At 41.2% G+C, this 22,934-nt stretch overlaps 1 protein-coding gene across 1 annotated transcript in view; it reads right to left on the reverse strand.

Moving 5' to 3' along the window:
* Positions 1-22,934, reverse strand: part of rgs7a (regulator of G protein signaling 7a) — a gene marked incomplete at its 5' end in the record, with an annotated part of 45,497 nt that overhangs the window by 6,876 nt on the left and 15,687 nt on the right. Inside the window, 5 exon segments of the mRNA XM_079279572.1 lie at positions 135-199; positions 1,079-1,130; positions 2,471-2,577; positions 7,434-7,484; positions 10,345-10,441. Coding sequence (XP_079135698.1) covers positions 135-199; positions 1,079-1,130; positions 2,471-2,577; positions 7,434-7,484; positions 10,345-10,441 — 372 coding nt within the window.

Genomic DNA, 22,934 nt, shown 5'->3' on the forward strand with positions numbered 1-22,934 from the left:
ACAAAAACATGTTCAAAAACAAATGTTCTGAGTGTCAGTATGAACAAAAAGGCAAGAGATAAAGCCTGAGAGCTGAACGCAGAACAGATATGTGAAGAGGGGAATGCAGGCGTTACAGGACCTCTCTCACTTACCGCTTCATAGTCTGCAAGCTCCAGACGTGCTTTGTTTTGCATTGTTCTTTTGCAGAGGTAAACAGCTGGGAGACGGAGGGAGACAGAGAGATGGGTGATACACAGAGAAAGGGAACTCAGCTTGGTTTTAACAGCCTCAAGTGGCCCTGCCTTTACTCATGTAATCCTCTCAACTGCACATTTAAACTGGCCTGCAAATCACAAAGGTCATTGGCTGTGCATGGTGTCTGAGCGCCTGTCACAGTGTGTGTTTGATTAGTTGTGTGTGTTTGTGCACGCCTGACTTTTGACGTCTTCCTGTACTGTCATCATCCCTTCATCCCTTTGTTAACTGACCATTATGTGGAAGCTTCGTTACGCCATTACAGTGCTTTCATTAAGGCGCATCGTTCATGTGAATCAGTTGCTACATCTGAGGCACTCTAACTTCCCCGAACACTCACAGGATTATTCCCACAACGAGCATTGGCCCTTTTCCTCTCCCACAACTCAAACAACAGATGAAAGATCTGCAACGCTGCTGCTATATGCGCTCAAATCATTTTTGGCATTATTAAATGTTTATCTCCACTCGTCTGTAAACAATGAAGAGCTCGTCCCTGTATCAGTATTAAAACCTTCAGCTAAATGTGCACAACAGGTGCAAACACGTCCCTGGTTTCCTTCACTGTAATCAGTCTGTGTGATAGAGAGCCCACCGTTGGTGCATGCTAACTGCACTATAGCTGATTCTAACTGTGGGCCAAGCATATCAACTAAATGTGATTTAATGTTTCTGCAGTTGCATCATTTGCGTTTCGTCTTTTGACTCTTTGGTTACACCAGCCGTATCAACATATCTGGTGGACAAATGCGCGACACAAACAGTGTGCATCATTTGACTCTCTTCAGTACTGCACAATGTAAAAAGCAGGAATTAGACTCTAACAGAGCGGCTCGCTCACCATAGTCGGTGTTTTCTGGTTCCCAGCAGTTTGATGGCCAAAAGTATGGCGTCTGAAGGGAAAAACAGGTCATTAAGAAACAAAACGAAAGTAAATCTTTGACAGCGTACAGCTAACCACATGGTGTTTTGAGTCAAAGTCTGCATGTCTGTTATGCAAGGTGGGCATGCAGTCACAGCCCTGCATCTGTCACAAACAGATATTTTGTTGAATAATGGGTTCGGTGTAACGTCTAAAGCACATAAGCTCCTTTCAGCCAGCACAGTGACCAGACACCGGCATGAATCCTGACCCTCCTCGGTGGCACTGTATGCACTGGACTGGCATCAGATGAAAAGCGATTACTCGTAAAGAGCAAAGTAAAGCCTGCTATACCAACACAGCCTGGGGAATTTATTTACATTGGTTAGTTCTGAGCTCACACTTGGGGGAGCTCACTGGCTGCTAAATCACTAAAACTGTCAATCCCACTGTTAACATTCAGAGTAATGTGGGTTTTTTTCTTCTTTACTCATGAACCCGTAAGAATTATGAAGCACAGCAACTCCTAATCACTGTTTTGTCTCCAGCATATTACACAGAGGCACTTTAAAAGATGTGTCACGTGTAAAGTGAGGTTTGTACTTTGCAGCAAGGAAGGAGCTTTGAAATGTCAGGACGTATTTGTATTTTTAATTATCTCGGCCAGGAGATTATGTAATCGGTAGTGTGTGTGTGTGTGTGTGCATCACTGTGTCCGTCTCTCTGTCCACAACCTTGCACACTGCTAGACCCCATCAGCCTAATATCGTTTGTTTATTAATGATTGTATGCTGAAGGACGCTGACAATGATTCACACTTTTTGAAAACATATTTAATTGAATGTTGTTCGGAGAGCTAGTTAGCTGTTAGCATCTGGTGGGCAGTTGAGTCATGCGGTGTATGCCTAACAGGGCTTATACAGCTAACAGAACTAAACACACAGCAGGACTGACGGTCTCTGTTCAGAGGAAGCATGAAACAGTCAACTGAACTGGTGAACAGTGAAATGTCGCAGACAGCTGCATACATTACAATGAGAGAGCAGCTATGTATCTGTTGCGTTAGAAGTGCGAGTGAATAAAAAAAGATTTTGATCGCTTGCGGTCTAGATGGGGGGCAATTATGGTTTGTATTCATTTAATTCAACAAAATAGCTGTGGTTGTTGCAGAGAGCTGCAATTGTTCTAGTTCTCCATGAAAAATACATGGAAGAAATAACAATTGATCAGTCCTATGAATCTCCTGCAAACCGGTTAGACCAGTTTCGTCTTTTTAGGTCATTTTTAAACATTGCCATTGATTTCTAAAGTTTCATAGATAAGATCCATCAACACAAATACAAATCAGAGTATTACTGTTATTATTCTCACCTGAAACCTATAGAAAGTGCCATCATCTTTGAGAGTGAGGACGTGGTCTGAGATGGGGAAGAAGTAACCATGTGCAGCCATCAGAGTTCCTAGGTGAAGCGCTTCCACTGGGAGAAAACACAGAAATAAAGTCCAACTTACAACCCGATGTACTCTTGTTCTTCGTCTCAGTTTTCCCAGTAATATTGTACACCAGCATATACAACTTTACTTTCATTTACTGTACATAAAACACACATCTATCCATCTAGTACAAGCTTGTTTTGAGATTGTGTTGGAGTTCAACAACACTGTCAACTGTTGTGCAGACATCGTGGCCATTCTGTGCTCTGAAGGAACATTTCCGAAAGAAAACCTCTCTCAGAAATGTGTCTTTGTGCTCAACAAATCTAACCGGCTGCTGCCTTTAATTTAAGAAACTGAGATTAGAGTGGTATCAATCTCATCAACGAACTCTCCACCAGAAAACCAATAAGCATGATTTCCAACATGTCAAACGTTTGCTTGAAGGGTCAGGGTGATAAGGCCCTACTTTGAATTGATCTATCATCTTTAAATGCTCTTTAATCAGATTATACGGAGGCATTAAAAGATCATTAGAAGAAGACGTTCTGATTATCCTGCAATCAATAGTTACAGATCTTGAGCTGGCATGATGTTCTTTATTCACCCTTCAGCCCCAGGTAGGAATTCATTTATGACAAACTGATCAGAATAAACACCAGGACCTTATTAGAAGCTGCTAATCTGACAATAATAATATATTAATCAACCTCATTGATATAGCATTTACAAAAGGAAATAAAACTAGACAAGGCAGATAAAATGAGAACAAGGTTAATTAAAGGACATGAGCACAGAGGAAGTAAAGACAACGAAAGGATAAGACCTGTTGAATAGGAATAAAAACACGATAATCGTGTCTGACACTGCTTTGAAAGGATAGGCAGGTCTCCGATCCAACCAAACAGCACAGCAGGAGGTCCCGCTGAAGAGCCCACCATCAGCTGGAGAGGCGGAACTCATCAGTCGAATCACCTGGTGTTGTGCTTGGTTGGAGTGAAAACCTGCTTCCCTGCGGCGCTCCACGGCACATGGTTGACTCTCCCTGATTTAAAACCATCAGATAATGAAAACATGTAATCATCATCAACCGTGTGTCTCATCTGCCACCAGTTACTCCCTGCCACTCACTCCCTGCTGTTCTCAACCTGTGTCATGGTGTCAACGTCTATTATTCATGTTTAGGATAATGTCTCCACACTTTTCGGGGTAAAACTGGCTTTTTGTGGGTCATAATGAACAGCATAGGAAACTGTTTACATGTTGTTTTCATACAATAGTGTTCCTGTCTATTTCTGCGTGTTGATTGAAAGTTGGACGTGAAGCCCGGGGGAGTCTGGCAGTAAACTGTGATCTTAACTCACTAATAAGCTAACAGATGGAGGTTGAAATGCTTGACATTGTCTAAATAGGAAGAGTTATGAATGCTTTAACGGGAGCTTAATATATGCATGAATAAAATATCCATATCTCTGCTCTCTCGCTCTCTAAAACATACACACACACATCCATATATCCACACACACTGGGTGAATGCGTGTGTGGGATGAATATATATTGGCTTTTGCTTTAGCACAGATGTGACTGTGACAGCTTTGAGAGGTCAGGATGCTGATGTGTGTGTGTGTGTGTGTGCGTGTGTGTGAGACTAGGCTCCATTTATTAATAACTGATGACTCATAAGTTATTTAAACCTGTTTACTTATAAACACACCCCATCCTCCTTATCCACTGCACTATTTCTTACAGCAATAATATCCCACATGTATATAAAAATGATTGGATATTACATTTTTGTGTGTTATTAAGTCAGAAGAAAATAGAGTCTTCTATGTCAAAGCGCTACAGGGACTATAGGCGTGTGTACGTCATCTGCCTCTGTCCACGAAATACAGTTTATTGCAATACGAAGCTACCAGGCGGCAACCTGCCCTTTAACAAGCCGTCCGGATTTTAGTACGGTTGTGATGTCACTGTACAATATGTCTTGCTGTCACCTGTCCCTCGCTATCCCCGGTATGTGGTCTTTGTGCTCCCTTCTCTTTTTGCCAGTTCGTCATTGTTCTTTGTATCATACATACGTTCCAGCCATTGTTCGTAGGGTTTACTTCCTCCCAGTGTTTAGCGTTCTGGTTGTTTTTTGGATTTAGTTTCCTGCCTGCTTCTCAACTCTCACCCTTTAAATTTCATCACTACGTCATCAAGCTCTTCCTGCTTCCTCCTCATCAGTTCCTCTGCGTTTGGGTCCTAACCTGCACTTTCTGAGATATTGATATTTTACAGTATCTATTTTAGTAATAACATGATCTTATTGATACACCTGAAGGGATTCATTTTCAGACAGGAGCTGCAGACTGCTGGGATTGATCAGAATGATGATACAGCAAAGCTAATTCATATTGTAGTGACTGAGAGAACTAGCCCATTCACCCCTTTGAACCTCAGGCTGTTTTTGTCAAATATCACTTTATTTACAGGCTTATACTACTGTACTGTTACTGCAGGCATGACATACAGTTTATTGCTACAAATATTGTTCATGAATTGTTTTTCGTTGTCTCATGGGAGGAGTTTATTTTCAGATTGTCCCATCAAATTACCCATCATGCTTTGGGTGATGTAAACAGGAAGTAGAACATTCAGTCAGTTAGCTGTCACACTGAGCCCATGTTTTTTAAGCTTCATATTTACATTTTTGTGGAATATGCACCCTGGAGAGACCAGATCTGAAGTTAGTCTTTTGGATTGGATTTATGGACGTTTATCCGTGATGCATGAGGGAGCAAGTGAAGAGTAAGTAGAAAGAGTATGTCACACTGGTTTCAATTAAATGTGTTAAAAACCATATACTTTGTCCAGAACAGCAGCCCTTTTGTCAATTTTGAGATCCCTGATGTACAACAAAAATTTAGTATGTCTGTTGTGACCGCTTGAGGTTGTAGCTCATGTCAACCTGTGGCTCCTCATTCCCATTTAGCTTCTCAACGTTTCCCATCCCTTTGTGAGCTGCCTGAACTGCACAATAATGCACGCAAATAAAACAACTCTGGGCCAACCTTCACTTGGTAAGCACTTAATTCCAACGGTTCCCATGCCAGATAAACCAATTAGCTTTAGAAATACAATGAAACATGATTATTTGTAATGGCCTGAATTGAAATGATGGCAAAGAGTGCACGTGCATGTGTACATGTGCAAAACCTTCTGCCAAAATGTCCCAAAAGATATCAAACAATTCTGAGAGAATCTTTAGAGACAGGAATTTGCATCGGCTAATCAACTAGAATTAGAGACCACACAAATAAGAGGATAATGAGTTCATCTGGAGTGTGTCTGTATATTATCTGCGGCATTTATTTGGGGGAAAAAACCTCCCAGTCTCACTTTGATATATAACCTAATCTGCCTTTACATAATAAACATGCTGCTATCGTATTTCACTTTGCTGTTTTTGTCAACCCCGCCAGGAGTTTTTCTGTGCTGAAGTCACTTAGCTTTGGACAACACTCTGTTCACCACCGCAGGGCAATTGACAGCTTGTTTTGTGTCTGTTTGCAAAAAAAGAAATGCACTGATTTAAATAAAAAGGGGAAAGAAAAGAGAACATCTGCTTGTTCGCACCTATTTTCAGACCCTTCACAAAATGTCAGTTTATGTGCGTTATGTTTTGGAATACTATTTGGAAGAGCATTTTCACCATTGCAGGTGACACAAAATGTAACACAATAAATGTTAATTTGAATGAATGACATGGCCTCAGTGAACAGTGCAACACAAATCAACGTTCTTTGTCCAGTCCCCGCACACTAAGCAGAAGTGATTTGACAGGCTTTCTTGTTTCTTTGTGCTTGGTTTACTTCTGTTGTTTTTGTTTTGGCATATCAGGGGTGCAGCGCTACAGATACATTAATAATCTGCTGTCTGAGGCATGGGGCAAAGCATAATCTCTTGGGCAAATTTAAATAACTTTACTCGACCAAGTTTCTCGACGTAAATGAAAAGACAAAAAGTGAACTGCAGCACAGGAACAATCTGTGCACTCTGGAAGGTTCAATCAATGCAGAGATGTTTAATCATGATCCAACTGCTTCCTAGTGCTCTGAAAAATCACACACATAAATTAGAGCGCGCTGTTCTGACCTTTCTGATGCAAACGCACAATTGACACATTTCGGAAAAGACAGGCAGAACCTTGCATACAAATGAAACGACACACAGAGGAATTGTGAGTTGATGAGTCAGCTGAGTATCAGGAGCTGGCTGAACTATGAATACTGAGGCACACACCAGAGCAGACAAACGAATGGTATGTACACCCAAACACTCCAATGTCCAAATAAACACACCTACAGTACATACACAAACATTTTAAACGCTTATAAAAGTGTTTTCCACACTGTTAGCTGTATTTCTTTATCACCATAGTTAAAGCAAGCAAGCAGTTTTCATTTTTCACAACCTGCCCACTTTTGAGTCATTCACTTCCTGTCTAGCTCTACTTATCACATTGGAATGAAATAAGAATAATAAGACCTGTTGATTCTCAGGCAAGTTCTGGAGTAGGCTATAAAGAGTGTCGTTTTTCTATGATTCATGCGTGTTAATTCAAAATGGATTTAGGAGATAAAGATATCATCGGAAAGCGTAAGTAACACTGAGTCTTTAAATAATGTCTGCGTGTTCTCACGTCTGTAAGTTATGACAACTAGGAGTGTGATTTTTGACGCAAATTGCGGTGTTTGTGTGCTAAGGCTTTTAAAGTAATTGCCTTCATGGGATTGTGTGATCGCATCCATTACTGCAACTCAGTAGCCAAACCAGTATGCACCTGTCCCTTCCACCTCATGCAGTATCTTTGCCTATATGCACACCCGTTGCAGCTCAGCACCTGCCCTTTTACCTTGATCTTCAATGTCCAGATTCTTGATCATCCACTGTACAATTTCAGAACCTGAAATGAGAGAAAGCACAGGAATATGAATCACTGACCTCAAATATATTCTGTCTGCTGAAACACCGTTTTTGCATATAGATGCAAATGAAAGGGAAAACAATGACTCCCTTAACCCTGCCCACCTCCCCTCATCATCACAGTGCATACCAATTCCTCTCGCCTTGCACCATGTTTTGGGTATCCATTACCCAATTTTTTTTTCTGACACCCTCACCAAGCCAGCTCTCTTTGGATGTAGTCCATTAATATAAATGACCGGAGAGTTACAAAGGCACAATGAAGCAGCCATCGTGTGCATTAAGAACACAGTCTGCCTGACACAGCACCGACATTACAGTTGCAATTGTTTCATTTAATAAGGCAATGTATCACAGCGAACGTTTCAAACTGTCTCAAACAAAAATGAAGACGTTAACTGGGTGGAGTAATGTCTGAAGAGAGGAGAGGAGAATTGCCTACAAATGTATCCGCTGTGAAGACAAGACACTACATGTGTATTTATTTTAGATGAGTCTAGACTCTAGAGATTACTTGTCACTGTCATTTCTCACGTTTGAACATTAAACATTCATCTTCTCCATCTGAGAATGCAACGAATCATTTTCACGTCTCAGAAAAACACAACAGCATCCTCTGCCCCCTGGGCATTTTCACACCTCATCACAACATGTAACTTTTGGCACTTTGGCTAAATATATATTTCCCAAGCTATTATTACTGGCCGTCATGCTGACAGGTGAAAGTATGTTGAGGAGACGAGAGCCACAGAAGGCAGGGAAAAAGCTGTGAAAATGGAGACTTGAGGGAGTTCATGCCGTGAGATAGTCAGCCCTGTGGCTGTCTCTCTGTCCATCAAGCTATCTTTCTGTCTGTGTGTGTTTTTGTCTTCACGGCACCCCCTTTCTTTTTTTTCACGCCCCCAGAACCAGATGAGATTTTCCATGGATTAACACCATTAATACATCCCCATTTTCACACTATCAAAATTGACCCACTTTCTAGGAGAGAGCTTAAATGAGGCATGTAAGGTAATCCTCTAACAAGGCTGTTCTCCGAATTGATTAATATCGTGCCCATAGATTGGGCTGTGCGCGTGGGTTTGTGGGTGTGTGTGCGCGGGTGCAAGCATGTGTGTGCATCAGAATGTGCCAATAATACAAACGGATAAATGACACCAATGATGGCTAATATTGGATGTTTGCTGCAGCAAAAAGTAACCGCATATCAGCCAAGGGCATCATGCACAGCTCAACATCAACATATTAAATATAAATGATGTACAGAATGAAAGTAACAATAATATTTAGAGGTTGTAGAAATACTAGTAGTGGAACCATATGAGTTGAAGAAAAAGCACCTGTGAGATTAGTAAAATACACCAGCAAAATATGGAAAATAGACACATTTGCCGCAGTTATTGTGAAAAACAAAGGTTCAGATGCACCGCATCTGTAATGAAGTCAATTGAGAGCAAGTGCTGTTACTCCAACAGGTGAATAAATTGGCAAGTGGAAAATGTGTTTTTCTTTTATCCAGAATTGAGGCTGCAAAAAGTGGTGCAGAGGAAAAACACAATGCAGAAACCTTGGTTACATCCGCGGCTGTTGTGCTTGCCAGCTTGTCCGGGTGAACATGGGTGAAGTGGCAGTGTTCACAGAGAGGAAGCTGCAGAGAGACTTTGTCTTTGTTGCAGCTTTGATGGCGGTAGCATGAAGTCTGAGCATTACACTCTCTCGCTCCACAGCGAAGCTTTCTTGATAGATACTGCATGTATTTTTACTAAAATACACAGTAAAATGAATGATTATGATGTGTTTTTCAGACATAAAGATTAAGTGTAACTATAGTACTGTATTTAGGTCTAGGTGCAAAACAAATATGCCATCTGGGCAATCTTATCATGTTCCCACTGACGAAGCCAATGTAGCCGTTTGCTAGCTGTACTTGACTGTATATTATCTGACAAAAAGACGGAGCAGAGATGGATCTGAGCTGATGTTGCTTGGCCAGATGTAAAATAATTCATCAACACTGTGTAGAAAAGGAAACAAACCACAGAAAGAGTGCATCAGCTGCCCTTTAAGTGCCCAAAAGCATTCGTCATCGTTGCGCTGACGTCACTGAAGCTAACGTTAGCGATTTAAAATGACCTGTGTCTATATGTTGGTGCTCACTGTCAACCATCCAACCTCATCGTAGCCTCCCATGTCAAAAAGGGCCTGGACATGTCACTGGTTGTGAGAAGCCAAGCGTGGCTCAGCAGTGAGGGGGGGGGGGGGGGGGGGGGGGGGGGGCAGGTGAGGGTTCTGGCATTTGTTGGTTGCGTTGTTGTGCAAAAAGAAGGTCTTTGCACAATGTTCACAAACACAAATTTACATTATTGGATTATTTATGAATCCTTAATATTTAATTAGATGCTGATGCCGTTGCATTGTAAAGCTCTAACTTTTATAAGCCGATATAAGCTTTTCATTTGATTGCGTAATGCTGTTAATACTATAGGTTTATATGTCTGTATGTGCATGACAGTGATGATGGCCTCACTCCTCTTAGCTTTTGAATGTAGTGTTTAACTTGAATAATCTCTTTTGGAGTATCACTCCAGCATGGATTCTTATGTATTTGGTTGCACAGCTCGAAAATCCAATGTGATCCTCTTGACATTCTGGCACTGCTGGTGTGAAATGTAAAACGGACAACTCTCTAAATACTTTCAGTGTTTTGTTCGGCCAGAAACGAGTACTTGTCGGGTACTTAGTGGGTGGGAGCAAAGTGGAGGTGAGGAAGAGGAGAGGAGACGGGAGAAGAGCGCAACAGAGCAGAACAGAGCAGAACAGAGCAAAGATAAAAGCCTTACCTGAAAAAACACTGGGGATCTTGGTTAGAAAACTTTTCACTGTTCGGATGGGGATGCCATTTTTCTCATCCTGCATGCGTGCTATTACGTCCTCCATCTGGACAGCACAGAGACAGCGGGGGAGGAAAGGAGGGAAGAGTGAGAGAGGTTTCATCAACTTGCATTAGTGGGTGAAGGTTGTGTGTGTGTGAGCAAGACGGAAAGCGACAAACGGATACAAACAGGTTCCCGTGTGGTTCAACCATGTCTCCAGAGAGGGAGAGCAGGAAGTTGGTGACTAACAACCACTGCTGTCAGATTTCTGCCTCTCCTTTGACGAATCTCTCTGATTTGTGTCTGTCACATAACACCTCCAGTAAGCTGCTCTTGTTGAATTCTGCTGCAGCTATCGGATTTCGGAAGTCTAGCAATGAAGTTTCTTGTCATGATCCATCGCAGCACATTTGTTGCCCCGAAACAGCCAAACATCCGAACTTTACAGAGCAGAGAAGAAAAACTCGTAAAGCCACTCAAAAGGCATTTCAGACAGGAATGCTTTGTGTTCGGCATTTACTGAGTTACAAATTTGAACCAAAGAGTGCACCGAGGAACGACATGCACAGGCAAATAGACACACATGAAAAAACACACAAACATTTGCACACGCCACTGATGAGACAGAAATGCACTGGGAGTCGTCTCAAGGGCCTGGCATGGCAACACGAGGCAGCTTCGTTTCCAAGAAAACACAGAAGGGAGCAAAGCAGCGAGTAGAGCATGGCCCTGATTCGTCAGACGGATCGTCAGATGGATCTCCCCAAACTACCCCCTTGGTGTAAAAAGATATACATGGAAAATATGTGGACAGAGTTCGACGGCCTGGCAACAGATTAATATGTGCTCCGCAAACAGGCGTTGGGGTCAGGGTTATGTGTTGCTTCACATCCCTCCAAAGGATTTTCTGGAATGAGAGATATTCATTGAGGATGGTCAGTTTCTGCCAAGGTTTGTCTATTCAGCGACAAATACCACAACCAGCTGATGATAGACGTATCACTGAAAGACTATTCTGAAAAAGGGCAGTCGAGGGCATGAATTGTGATTTTCTTTTGATTCCTTTCATCAATCAAATGTTTCTTTCAACAACACATTTTACATGTATAACCTCACAGGGAAGAGAAAGAGCGAAAGGCGGAAATATGTCATTAAAGTAAAGAGATCATTAAATTTTTTCAAATCGTAAAAAAGATTGTTATTTTTGGTTGTTTTTTCAACCCTTGTCTACAAAAACAGACGGGGAAAGGTAACACAATTGGTTCTACTTGATACAAATGAAGGTTTTGTGTGGGTGAAAATGATTTTCTGTGGCCATATTGGTGAGAGAGGAACACTTTTGATGAAAAAGCTGTGTTTGATATGTAAATCTGTGTCTACTTGTGTTTGGCAGTTCATGAGTTCATGAGCTGGTGCTGAAGCATCGTGTTATAATGAAAGCTTGTAGCTCGTCAAATACCCTGGAGCTAAAAATCATCCCAGTTAGGGATTGGAACTTAATTGACAATGATGGAGTGCAGGCAAATACTGCAACTAAAGAGCTGCTGGAAGACGATTGGAGGCAAGACTGAGAGAGGCAGAAATGAAAAGAGAGAAAAAAGTACCCATTTTCAGATTGTTTCAATTTGTTCCTTTAATCTTTTTCTCCCACGTCCTGCGTGAGGCAGGTCAGTAGATCTGCCTCTACAAAGTATTTCCTCGGAGGTTCACCACTGTGAATCAGGTGGGCGCTTATGGCGCTATAAAATTAGAGTTCTGAAAACAAGTTAAATTTCTTATGCAATTTCAAGACCTCAATGGAAAAATCAATCCTAACTGCTTCTGGCAATGTCCTCTTCGAATTTCTGCTGCCATCTTGTTGTTTATTGGTGGATTTTTCTTATTCCCACACATATTTGATGTCTGTATTGTTCCCTACTGATACCATTGTCACACCAATGTTATACCAATGTCTTCACCAGCGGGAGTCTTAATGGACCACAATGCACTGCCGCCACAAAGATCATTTTTAATAAGGGGCACCGCTGCAATCATAGACGTTTACTACTTTGTTAAAAGTCGTTCTGGGAAATGTAAGAAGTCACTGACTGAATTAATGCCAGACAAGGCAGGTTGAAGGGAAAAGGATGAATATTTCAAAGAGGCTTTTAATATTTGATCACAACACAATGGAAGCTGTTACAGTTCCGAACATTTTGACATTAACAGTTTAAGTATCAGAGGGTGAGGTTTTTTTTTGGTGTTTCTCAACCAACACTAGTTAAAGTTAGAGGGTAAAGATGGGATTTTAATTCGAGTAAGAAACTCAACCGGGCCAAAATCAAACCATGAATACTACAAATACATCATTATATAATGCAGGTGTTCAAAGCTGTAGCACCTGAAACTGTGCCACAGAAAAACTAAAAATGAATAGTATTCAAGTGGCCTCATTTTCATGTGTCGCATGCCTCATTCCTTTTGTTGTTTTTAAACATATCCCTCCAAAAATTAATTTAAATTGTGTTCAGCTCATCCCCCGTGGAATAAGTGTGCCTTATAAACACCAGCTTTCCCTCTGTATCGATGCCTCACTGTGTTTCTCTGAGAGTTAGCTGGCACTACGAGACACAGAGCACACAAGGACAACAGCACCAATGATCAATACTTCACACACCCTCTCCCATCTCTGCAAACCCTCGCCGCCTACACATGGTTAAAATGCCACCAGCGTGAATAATCAGGATCTAAAGCTCTTGAAGTCGGGATGCTCTCTGCCTTTCGTGTTGTGAGGAAGAGAGGAAAGTCGTTTTCCCCCCCAGAGAGAGTGAGAGAGAGCAAGAGTCTCTCTCTCTGTCTCTGTCTTCGTCCCCCACCCATCCGCCCACCCTGAGCTGTCTGACTGCGTCTCTGCAGCCTCTTAACAGATAAGAGTGAGTGTTTTGGCTGCACAGTGTGAATCATTGAATAATGATGGCACAGGACTCTGTACATATGAAGCGACTAACAAAAGCTCCAGATATAAGCACATACTGAGCTTTAGCACACGGCTCCGAGCACTTCAAAGACTATCACTGGGGGCACTCAGGGTGCAATCAGAATGCTCTGAAGCACCATTTGGAGCAAAAAAGACATTTCAAACCGGGTTCTTAAATCAATGCTAGCATGTTAGAGTTCTTTCTCGCTGCTGTTAAGTGCACCACAAGTCCCTTATTTGATGGGCTGTTTCTAACAAAAGCAAGCCGATAAAAGGATTGGTTATTAGAAAGCTTCTATCTTGAGCACATCAGAAAGGCGGGTGGTTTTTAGGAGGACATTTCAGCTGTTTTATTGTGTGTTCACAGACAGCTCATTTGAAAGTGACCTTTATCAGTTACCTGGGCAGAAAATAGGTTGTTTTTCTTCCATGGTAATGATGGTGTTCGGCTGAAATGTGGTTACGTCCATGTGGATCAGTGTCGTGAAGCGTGAACCAAGTAAATATAATTTGTAAGAAAAGGCAAAAAATGGAACATGGTTTGGCTGAGCGATTTCTAAGAACTTGACTCTGAGAGCTTTTAGTTACTTAGGGTTCGATGACTGCGGTGTGTGTACGGTTGAGTGGTATATAGGAGATGATTAGACGACTGGAAGCAGGCTGTTCTCATTGACTGTTTATAGTTACCTACCCGGAGGGTCGGCGCTACGCTTCCGTAACAGCCGTATGAGCGCAGTGCAGAGCGGCGGCCATGAGCTAACCAGCGGGGCAACTGTACAACTAAGAACAAACTTTTTGTAAGACATCATACGAACAGTTGTAGGAGGATATGTTGCTTGAAGATACATGCTGTAAACTACTATGATCGCAAGATTTTAAGCTACTACATGTTAGCCATAGAGCATCAATTTCTTGAGTGCGTTGCACAACCCACAGGTTGTATTAAGTCGTTTCCTTCCTGAACAAATGATGTGATCGTTCTCTGGTGTTGACCTGGATTGAAGTGATGGGGAAAAATCCTCAGTACCTGATGAGCTCAATCTTATTTTTCAGCTTTAATTAGATGATAATTACCTACATACGCTTACAATCCGTGAAGACAGATGAGTGTTTATTAGAGACTGAGGGACCCATAAAGATGCATCAACAAATATAAACTTAGAAGCATGCACTAGTTTAGTCGACATACTGTAAAGGTGAGCTTATCCTCAATTACAATTTCTAAAATGAATCTACATTTGGTCTTCCTTAGACAACAGCATGTCTCATCATTCAATTGGAAACTCATCTAGAGTTCAGTCCAGGTACTCTCAGCCTGTGTAAATGTAAAAACCTCACAGATGTGCTGCTGAGGAAATTAAAAGCTCTCCTTTTATTTTTCTTCTCCTTCCCCTCTCTCTCTCTCTCTCTCTCTCTCTCTGTCTCTCTCTCTCTGTCTCTCTCTCTCTGTCTCTCTCTGTCTCTCTCTCTCTCTCTCTGTCTCTCTCTCTGTGTCTGTGTCTCTCTCTCTCTCTCTCTCTGTGTCTCTCGCTCTCTCTCTCTCTCTCTCTCTCTCTGTCTCTCTGTCTCTCTCTCTGTCTCTGTCTCTCTCTGTCTCTCTCTCTGTCTCTGTCTCTCTCTCTCTCTGTCTCTGTCTCTGTCTCGCTCTCTCTCTCTCTCTGTCTCTCTCTCGCTCTCTCTCTTGCTCTCATTGCCTGAGCTGCGATGGGTGAATGTCACTGCATCAGATGTTCTGGGGAGAGTGGTATTACCTTGACAATGTTATCTGAGGACAAGTATGTCGACATGAGGAGAACAGATATTATCCCCAACTCTGCGTCGCACAAATAAGCACTCGCATATCCCACACACACACAAGGACATATATTATGAAAGCTTATGCACCCAGAAGGTGGGGATTATTATATTTTAAAAAGTGCAGCAGCAAACTATGGTGAGCAATTCAGCTCAAGTCTGGCTGCCTGAGGCGGTGCGAGGGCTGCCTGAAGAGAACTTGTGGCGATATAGCGTGACAGCTCGACTAGATAAAACAGTCTGCGCCGTTGCTTGATCTCATTTCCTCCTGAACCGCAGTGCTTGGCTCCGTGAATGAGGCAGGACCTGCGGTGGAGGCTGAGAGATAATATTTCCCATTTTCTTTTGCCCTCAAACACCAGCAGTGGTTTACCTAAAAACACAATATGCTTTCCCGATTCCAGTTCAATTACTTTTAATAGGATCAAAACTATTTCAACACAAGCACTTAAAGGTTCACATTACAGCTGCATGAAAGCACAGTGCTGGGTTTTGCACCCAGTGGCGACCTAGATAGATTGAGGAAGAGAAATCTCAACACTTGATCAACTCAAACACCTGTTTCAAACAGCCTTATTAGATAATCACATCTTATGCTCTCGAAAGACAGAGCTCTGTCTTTCTCTCTCTCTCTCTCTTTCGTTCTCTACTAAAACAACAAAGTGTGTTATCACAATTATGCAGATGACACACAAATCTACATAACTATGTCACCAGGGGACTATAATCCCATACAAGGGCTGGGTAACTGCATTGAACAAACCAACAACTGGATGTGCCAGAATGTTCTTCAATTCAACGAAGATAAAACGGAAGTAATTGTTTTTGGTACCAATGACGAACAATTGAAAATCACCGCTCAGCTTCAGTCACTGATGTTAAAACCCACAAACCAAGCCAGAAATCTAGGTGTAGTTATGGATTCAGACCGCAACCTGAACAGTCATATCAAGACAATTACAAAATCAGCCTACTATCACCTGAAGAATATATCAAGGATTAGAGGACTTATGTCTCAACAGGATTTGGAAAAACTTGTCCACGCATTTATCTTCAGCAGACTGGACTACTGTAACGGTGTGTTTACAGGTCTCTGTAAAAAGTCCGTCAGAAACCTGCAGCTGATTCAGAACGCTGCAGCTCGAGTCCTCACTAAGACCAGGAGGGTGGATCACATCACTCCAGTTCTGATGTCTTTGCACTGGCTTCCTGTCCAACAAAGAATTGACTTTAAAATCCTGCTGTTGGTTTACAAAGCACTGAATGGTTTAGGGCCAAACTCCTTTAAATCGAGATTGAACAATTTTCTGTTTGCTGCTGCCTTTACTTGAACCATATTCAAGGATATTAATCAATTTCCTGCATTTTACTACTGTATTTTATTTCTTACACTGCTTTTTAGTGTTTTAAATGACTGTTTTTTAATGTTTCAATGAATGTTCTTACTTGTTTTTAAATCTCCTTTTCTTTTGCCTTGTGTTTTGATGCTTTTAATGGTTTTATGTGAAGCACTTTGAATTACCTTGTTGTCTAAATGTGCTATACAAATGAACTTGCCTTGCCTTACTTATAGAGAGACATTAAACAAACTTGACTAAACAAAATACGACCAAACACACAGCCAATATGCTGACCAAAGGCATTCTGTAATGGCCTTTGTGAGACGAGAGCACTTTGCACGGCCATTATGGAGCTTTTAAATTGTCAACAAAGCTTTTTTGTAATCAATCACATACAGTACAGCATTAAGAACACATCCCCACTGATGTAAAGCAGCCTTTGGACAACAACAAATCCTCACATCTATTTGAATTATTAAAGCGGAATAAATGTACATCACTGCAGAGTGTCAGACAAATCAATCGGTAATATTGCTTATGTGTAACATTTTAATAATTCCATCATTTTAGATGAACACAAAGTTATTGAGTTATTGAGCTCATGCTGACAAGGTTGTTGAATAGATGCCATGAATCCTAAGTCTCCGAGTTACCACAGCAACACCGTCTGCGACCACTATCACAAGGACATCTTTGGCAGCTCGCCATCGCTCATTCATAAGCGAAAGAGAGAAGGTGGTTGTGGGGGTAGCATGAGGGGGACAGTATGGAGATGAAGAGAAAGATAGATCATGTCTATAGGGGGAGGCATCATTGTTTCTACCCATTACATATGATTTACCTTAATATCAAAGTATACTTTGTTAATTTATGTTGTGTAGATGTGGTACATTATAGAAATATTTTTGTTGGTATGGTTCCACAATATTATTCTAGGCTGCAGGCAGCAGAGTGGAGTTTTATTGTTATTACCCCAGTGTTTCTTATTTCATGATCACTTGCAAAAATGTGTGATATTTAAGTTGCCCACTGTCTTTGCCTTGGGATAATTGTAGGCCCTATACTTGTCAGAGAAGTTGGGTCTGTTTTTTTTTTGTGTTGCCGTATTTGTGTTGGTTATTCTAAGACAACCTGCTGCCCACTTATCAGCAGGACTCCGACTAACAGTTATGTTCCTTATTGATTCATCTCCCAATTATTTTTTTGAGCAATCGATCAATTGTTTGGCCGATAAAATGTCAAACCACAATTTCCCACAGGTCAAGGAAACAGCTACAGGATCGATTCACACCTACGTAGAACAGAGAAAGCAGCAAATCTTCACATTTGAGAAACTGGACTTGGCAAATATTTGCTATTTTTACTTGATTAATAACTTTCATGCTGTTAATAGATCATCAAAATAGTAGGCGATTCATTTCCTGTCAATGGACTAATCGATAAAAGTCTCATTGTTTCAGTGCTACTAATCGCCCATAGGCCAGAGGGACTGGAGCAGGGGTCTCAAACTCATTTTCACTCCGGGCCACATCAGCATCATGGTCGCCCACAAAGGGCCGGTTGTAAATGTCACTACTCGTAACATATTGTTAAATAACTCTCTGCATTCACAGTTTAAAGTAGTCTTCAATGTGCTCACAATACATTTCCATGTTAAATGTACAGTAACCAGCCAAAGAGCTGCTTCTAACTGTTTAAGTATCTCATAATTTGACTTTCTATATCATAATTTTGACTTTCAATCTCATAATTTTGACTGTCAATCTCATAATTTTGACTGTCAATCTCATCTTTTTGACTTTCAATCTCATAATTTTGACTTTCAATCTCATCCTTTTGACTTCCTATCTCATCTTTTTTACTTTCTATCTCATAAATTTGACTTTCTATCTCAGAAATATGACTTTCTATCATAGTTATGACTTTCTATCTAATAACTTCGACTTTCTATCTCATAATTTCGACTATGGGGATATTTTTATTATTATTAGTCGAACTTCTGGATTCTGGATTGTGCCGTGCTGTTAAAGGTGCCCTGTGTTATGCACCAAAACGCATGTGATGTCTGACAAATGTAATGAAAGTCTTTTCCTCCTCATGAAACATTTATAAAGTCAATTTTTTAAAGCACCGAACGCAAGGTTTATCAAGCACCGAACTGCAGATGCTGTTAAATGGCTAATCACTGGTTGGCAGAAGCTGAATCGCAGCGTATAGAAATACAAGTTCAGTTTGGACAGAGTCATTGCCTTCTGTCCGGTCAGTGTTGTCACCTCGGCATCTGTTCCTCATGTACGATTCTGGCCTGCTGTGAATATATGACTGTTGTCCGTTCTCGTTCAACATCCGAAAGCCTCAGCACACCCATGAGAAGTGAAGGGTGAGGTGAATACAGTGCCAAGGGGACAATGGAAATGCTAAATATGCATCTATAAGTATTAAGGAAGAAACTCAAGACGGGGACAGAGAAAGTCATTTGAAATAGGATGAATCATGAATCAGGATAGTTCATGTAAAATGAGAGGCAATCAAAGCAAACAGAGCTTTTTTTTTTTTTTTTAAATAACCCTAAAAAAAAAAAAATTATTAAAAAGTTATTTAGTTGAAAAGACTCTTAAGATTCTAAGCAAGGAGGCAACAGATGGTCATGCTCTGGTTGCATTCATCAATACTCTTCTGTCTCTGTGTACACAATCAAGCTCCATTGAGCCATCCGTCAAATGGAGCATCTGTTTCTTCGGATGTCACTTCGCTGTTTCACACTTCAGGATGTTTTCTCAGTCTGCACATTTGTTCCTTCTGTCGTCCTTATTCTTCTTTATATGTCCTCTGTAATAACATCGCATCCCTGAAGGTACAGTATGAACAAACCTGAGGATACTTCTCTGACATTTGCAGCTTGCAGCCTTTTTCTTCCCAGTCAACTATAAAGATCCAGGATTTCTTTAGATCATAATTATTCCTATTTGACGCCTCCTCTCTCGCCTCACGCCTAATATCATTAATGCGTTTTATAATGTACCAGTTGGTGGTATACTGCTTTGTCCATTATTTCCACAATGGAAGAGTGTGATAAGAAAACCCTGATGCCATTGTTCATCACTGTTGGGCATAAGCAAGCTCAGATGGGCAGTGCCGGACAGATAGCTTTCTTACTACACACTTTGTTCTATTTGGATGATCACAAATGGATGTTGTCAACCATGATGCCTCCTCAGCTTTAAAATGCTCCTCTAGGTGTGACTGAGAGCCTTTTAATGGCCTGATTTGCTAATGGATGAAAGTGAGACTGATGTTTGCAGGCAAACAAGAAGATCTCTGATTTGGCGTGTGGTGTTATTGACTTAAGGTTACCAGAGGGGCATGTTGTGCTGTTTAATGCGTGCTTAAATATAGCAGCGTCTTTTTGTTGACGCTTTTTGTTAGGCTGAAAGCATAATAACGTGAATAATGCATTCGATTTGAACTAAATCAAATCTACTTGAATCAAACTGAATTCTGGATTGTGCCGTGCTGTTCAAGGTGCCCTGTGTTATGCACCAAAACGCATGTGATGTCTGACAAATGTAATGAAAGCCTTTTCCTCCTCATGAAACATTTATAAAGTCAATTTTTTAAAGTATTTTATTCCCAGAATATTTTATATCTACGTTTGCTCGCGAGCAGTCTTCTTCTTCAGTGACTTGGCCGAGAGATTTATATTACCAAGAACAAACAGCCAACATTCATGAAAGGTCACTCCTTACCTCATCACCAAATATTTAAACGTGATGCTGAAGCCATAAAAGTGAGCTAAATGCTGCAGCTGCGTGACGTACGGCTTGTCTGTAATTTATACAGAGACTAATTCTAGCGGATGGTCCGTATATTTCCGGGCTGAAAAGCAGAAGAAAAGAACAATCGCAGCCCCGTGAGTGGTGCCTTTTGTCTGACCAGGTGTAGGAAAAGGTTCATGTGGATGTCTGAGTGAAAGGGAGAACCATGGGTCATCTGTGGCAAATCCTTTTTGATGTCTGTCTCAAGCAAATTCAACCACAGACCACACGAAGCAAAGTAAAAAATCTGCTTTATTTTGCCGGGCTAATAATTATCAGTGTTCTTTTCATCATTATCTTTCCAGGACACTTCAGTACTGTAATATAGGCATTTTTCAGTACAATAATCCCTCTCTCTTTACACCCCCAATATCATTAAAAGCCTTTCATGGTGTACTACGTGGTTGGCAGCGCATAATCTTCTCCACCGTTCCCTCGCTGGAAGTCGAATAATCAAAACTCACTGGTAAAGCATTCCTGTGCAAAACAGAAGAAGCAGCAGTTGCAGTATTGTCATCTGGTTTGATGGATAGATGGCATTATCACTATTTCATTTAGAAAGCTTTCCAGATGGTTGCCAACAGATACACAATTCCCTTTTTCACGGGACTTTTTCGAACACACAGCGTCCTTCCTCCTCACGTCCCCAGAGAATCATTGTCCCTGGCGTATGGCTGCAGAAGGATGCTCAATATTTCTCCTGACTCCTCAACATCTCCCTTCCCAAGGGGGAAAAAAAGGGAGCGAGGCAAGCATTGAATCATGGATGAGCGGTAGTCAGCCAGCTAGGCCTGCTCCCTGGGAGAAAAGGAAAAACCACACTGGCATTCATCCTCGTTTGACATTGCTGCGGCTAATGCAGTTCTTGTTCCAAATTTGCCAGCCGGTAGGTTTCTGCCATCTCATGCTTTATGCAACAACAGCACATTTTAGAGACTCGTACAATTCCCGAAGGATATAGTGTGATGTTCCAATGCAAATTAAAGCTCTATGTGATTACTTTTTCATTGAAGAATATTAACATTCAATTTTTACCATCATAGCAGTTCACTCAGGAACCGGATGTGCTGTTAACGTTTGGCTTGACATCAGACCCTTGAGAACTTCTTGTGCTGATGGTTTACTGGTAGCTCCAAACAGAAAGTGCTGTCCTCTGTTTCCTTTCTGTTTTGTTTTTTTTTTACAATTGAAAGAAGTAGAAAAGAATGTTGGTGCGGTTTTGTATGCATTTCACAACCCACGGTGATCTGCAAGGATCAGGCTTGTTTATTGTCAAGTGGAAGAAAAATAAACTGCAGTTCGAATTTCTGACTTTCCGTCCAGGATGGTGCTATAGTGTCAAGAACTTTTAACACTGATATTTATACTGTTAGCGCTATAATAATTGTATCTATCTGACAAGTTAAGTCAAAAAAATAATTATTCACATTAAAGCTCTACTAATCAGCGATTGTCAAGCAGCAAAATCAGACTTATATTGATCAGGTGGACAGAAATACGACTCCAAATAAATGCAAGTGTCACTGAACATGTGATTAAGCAACCGTTTGCTGTTATGTTCACCACATTTTCTATACAGGTTAGGCACTGCCCCCAAGAAACCAACAAACACGGCTTTATATTGAATCCCGTAATCCTAAAATATTCTCTTTTAGATATTTGTTTCATCTCCCGTATCTGTATTTTGTGCAGCGTTTGTCTTGCAGTGTTATACATTATTAAATCAGCGTACTAGCAGCTGCGGCAGCAGAAAGTGGACAGACAACTACAGTAGTCGCGGCACAAGCAGTAGACTCGTAATATGAGTAGTGGTAGTGGTGTTTGCATTGGTGCGCAGCAGTAACAACAGGGACAGTAAGTGGTGGCACTCTAATCATGTGTGGGAAAAGATCTACTATAAATCTGCTTGTACTTTAATTTGACGCGGAACAAATATAATCGTGTGCTTTGTCTGATGCAGGTGACCTAAGGCACATGTATCCCACGCTCACACACGCTCATTTGTCCTGTATTACCTCGGTTTTCATTGTTGTCTTTGTTGTCTGTATTAATCTCATCACTATAGCAGTTTCTTGTTCCTGTTGGAGTTGCACTCCTGAGGCTGGACCTTCTTCACTTTTCTGTCTCTAGCTTACTCTGTTTTCTAGTCACAGATTTCTGGTTATTTCTACATCCACTATGATCTGGTGTTCCTGGCTGGTGGTGGGATAATGTTCCTAGGGCAAGGCCTCTCTCACTCTCATCTCCTTGGTGGGCGGGCAGTGGGCGCGATGACTAAGCCAAGGTTGGACATGTGCGAGAACATAATCCACTGAAAGCCAATATCCCTCCTGCCCACCTACCGTGATTTCATCACTCAAACAGCATGCAATCATTCATTTGTAGATAAACTAAAAAGAAGGCGACATTACTTTCAGATAAATTGGCAAAAATAGAACTTAATATCTAAATACTAAAGATGCCGAGAGGAGTATATGCAGACACTTAAAATAAACATGCTGTCATCTATTTATCAGCCATCCACAGACAATTACAATGAAAGAATCATAAAAGACACTTATTCGTGATTAGCAATCAGCAGACACGAAGGAGATTTGTACTTAGGAGCTTTTAATCATCATGCTTTTATTTTTGGTGGTTAAACAGTGCCGT

Source organism: Melanostigma gelatinosum (assembly GCF_949748355.1).
Source record: "Melanostigma gelatinosum genome assembly, chromosome: 12".
In the NCBI taxonomy this organism is placed as follows: Eukaryota; Metazoa; Chordata; class Actinopteri; order Perciformes; family Zoarcidae; genus Melanostigma; species Melanostigma gelatinosum.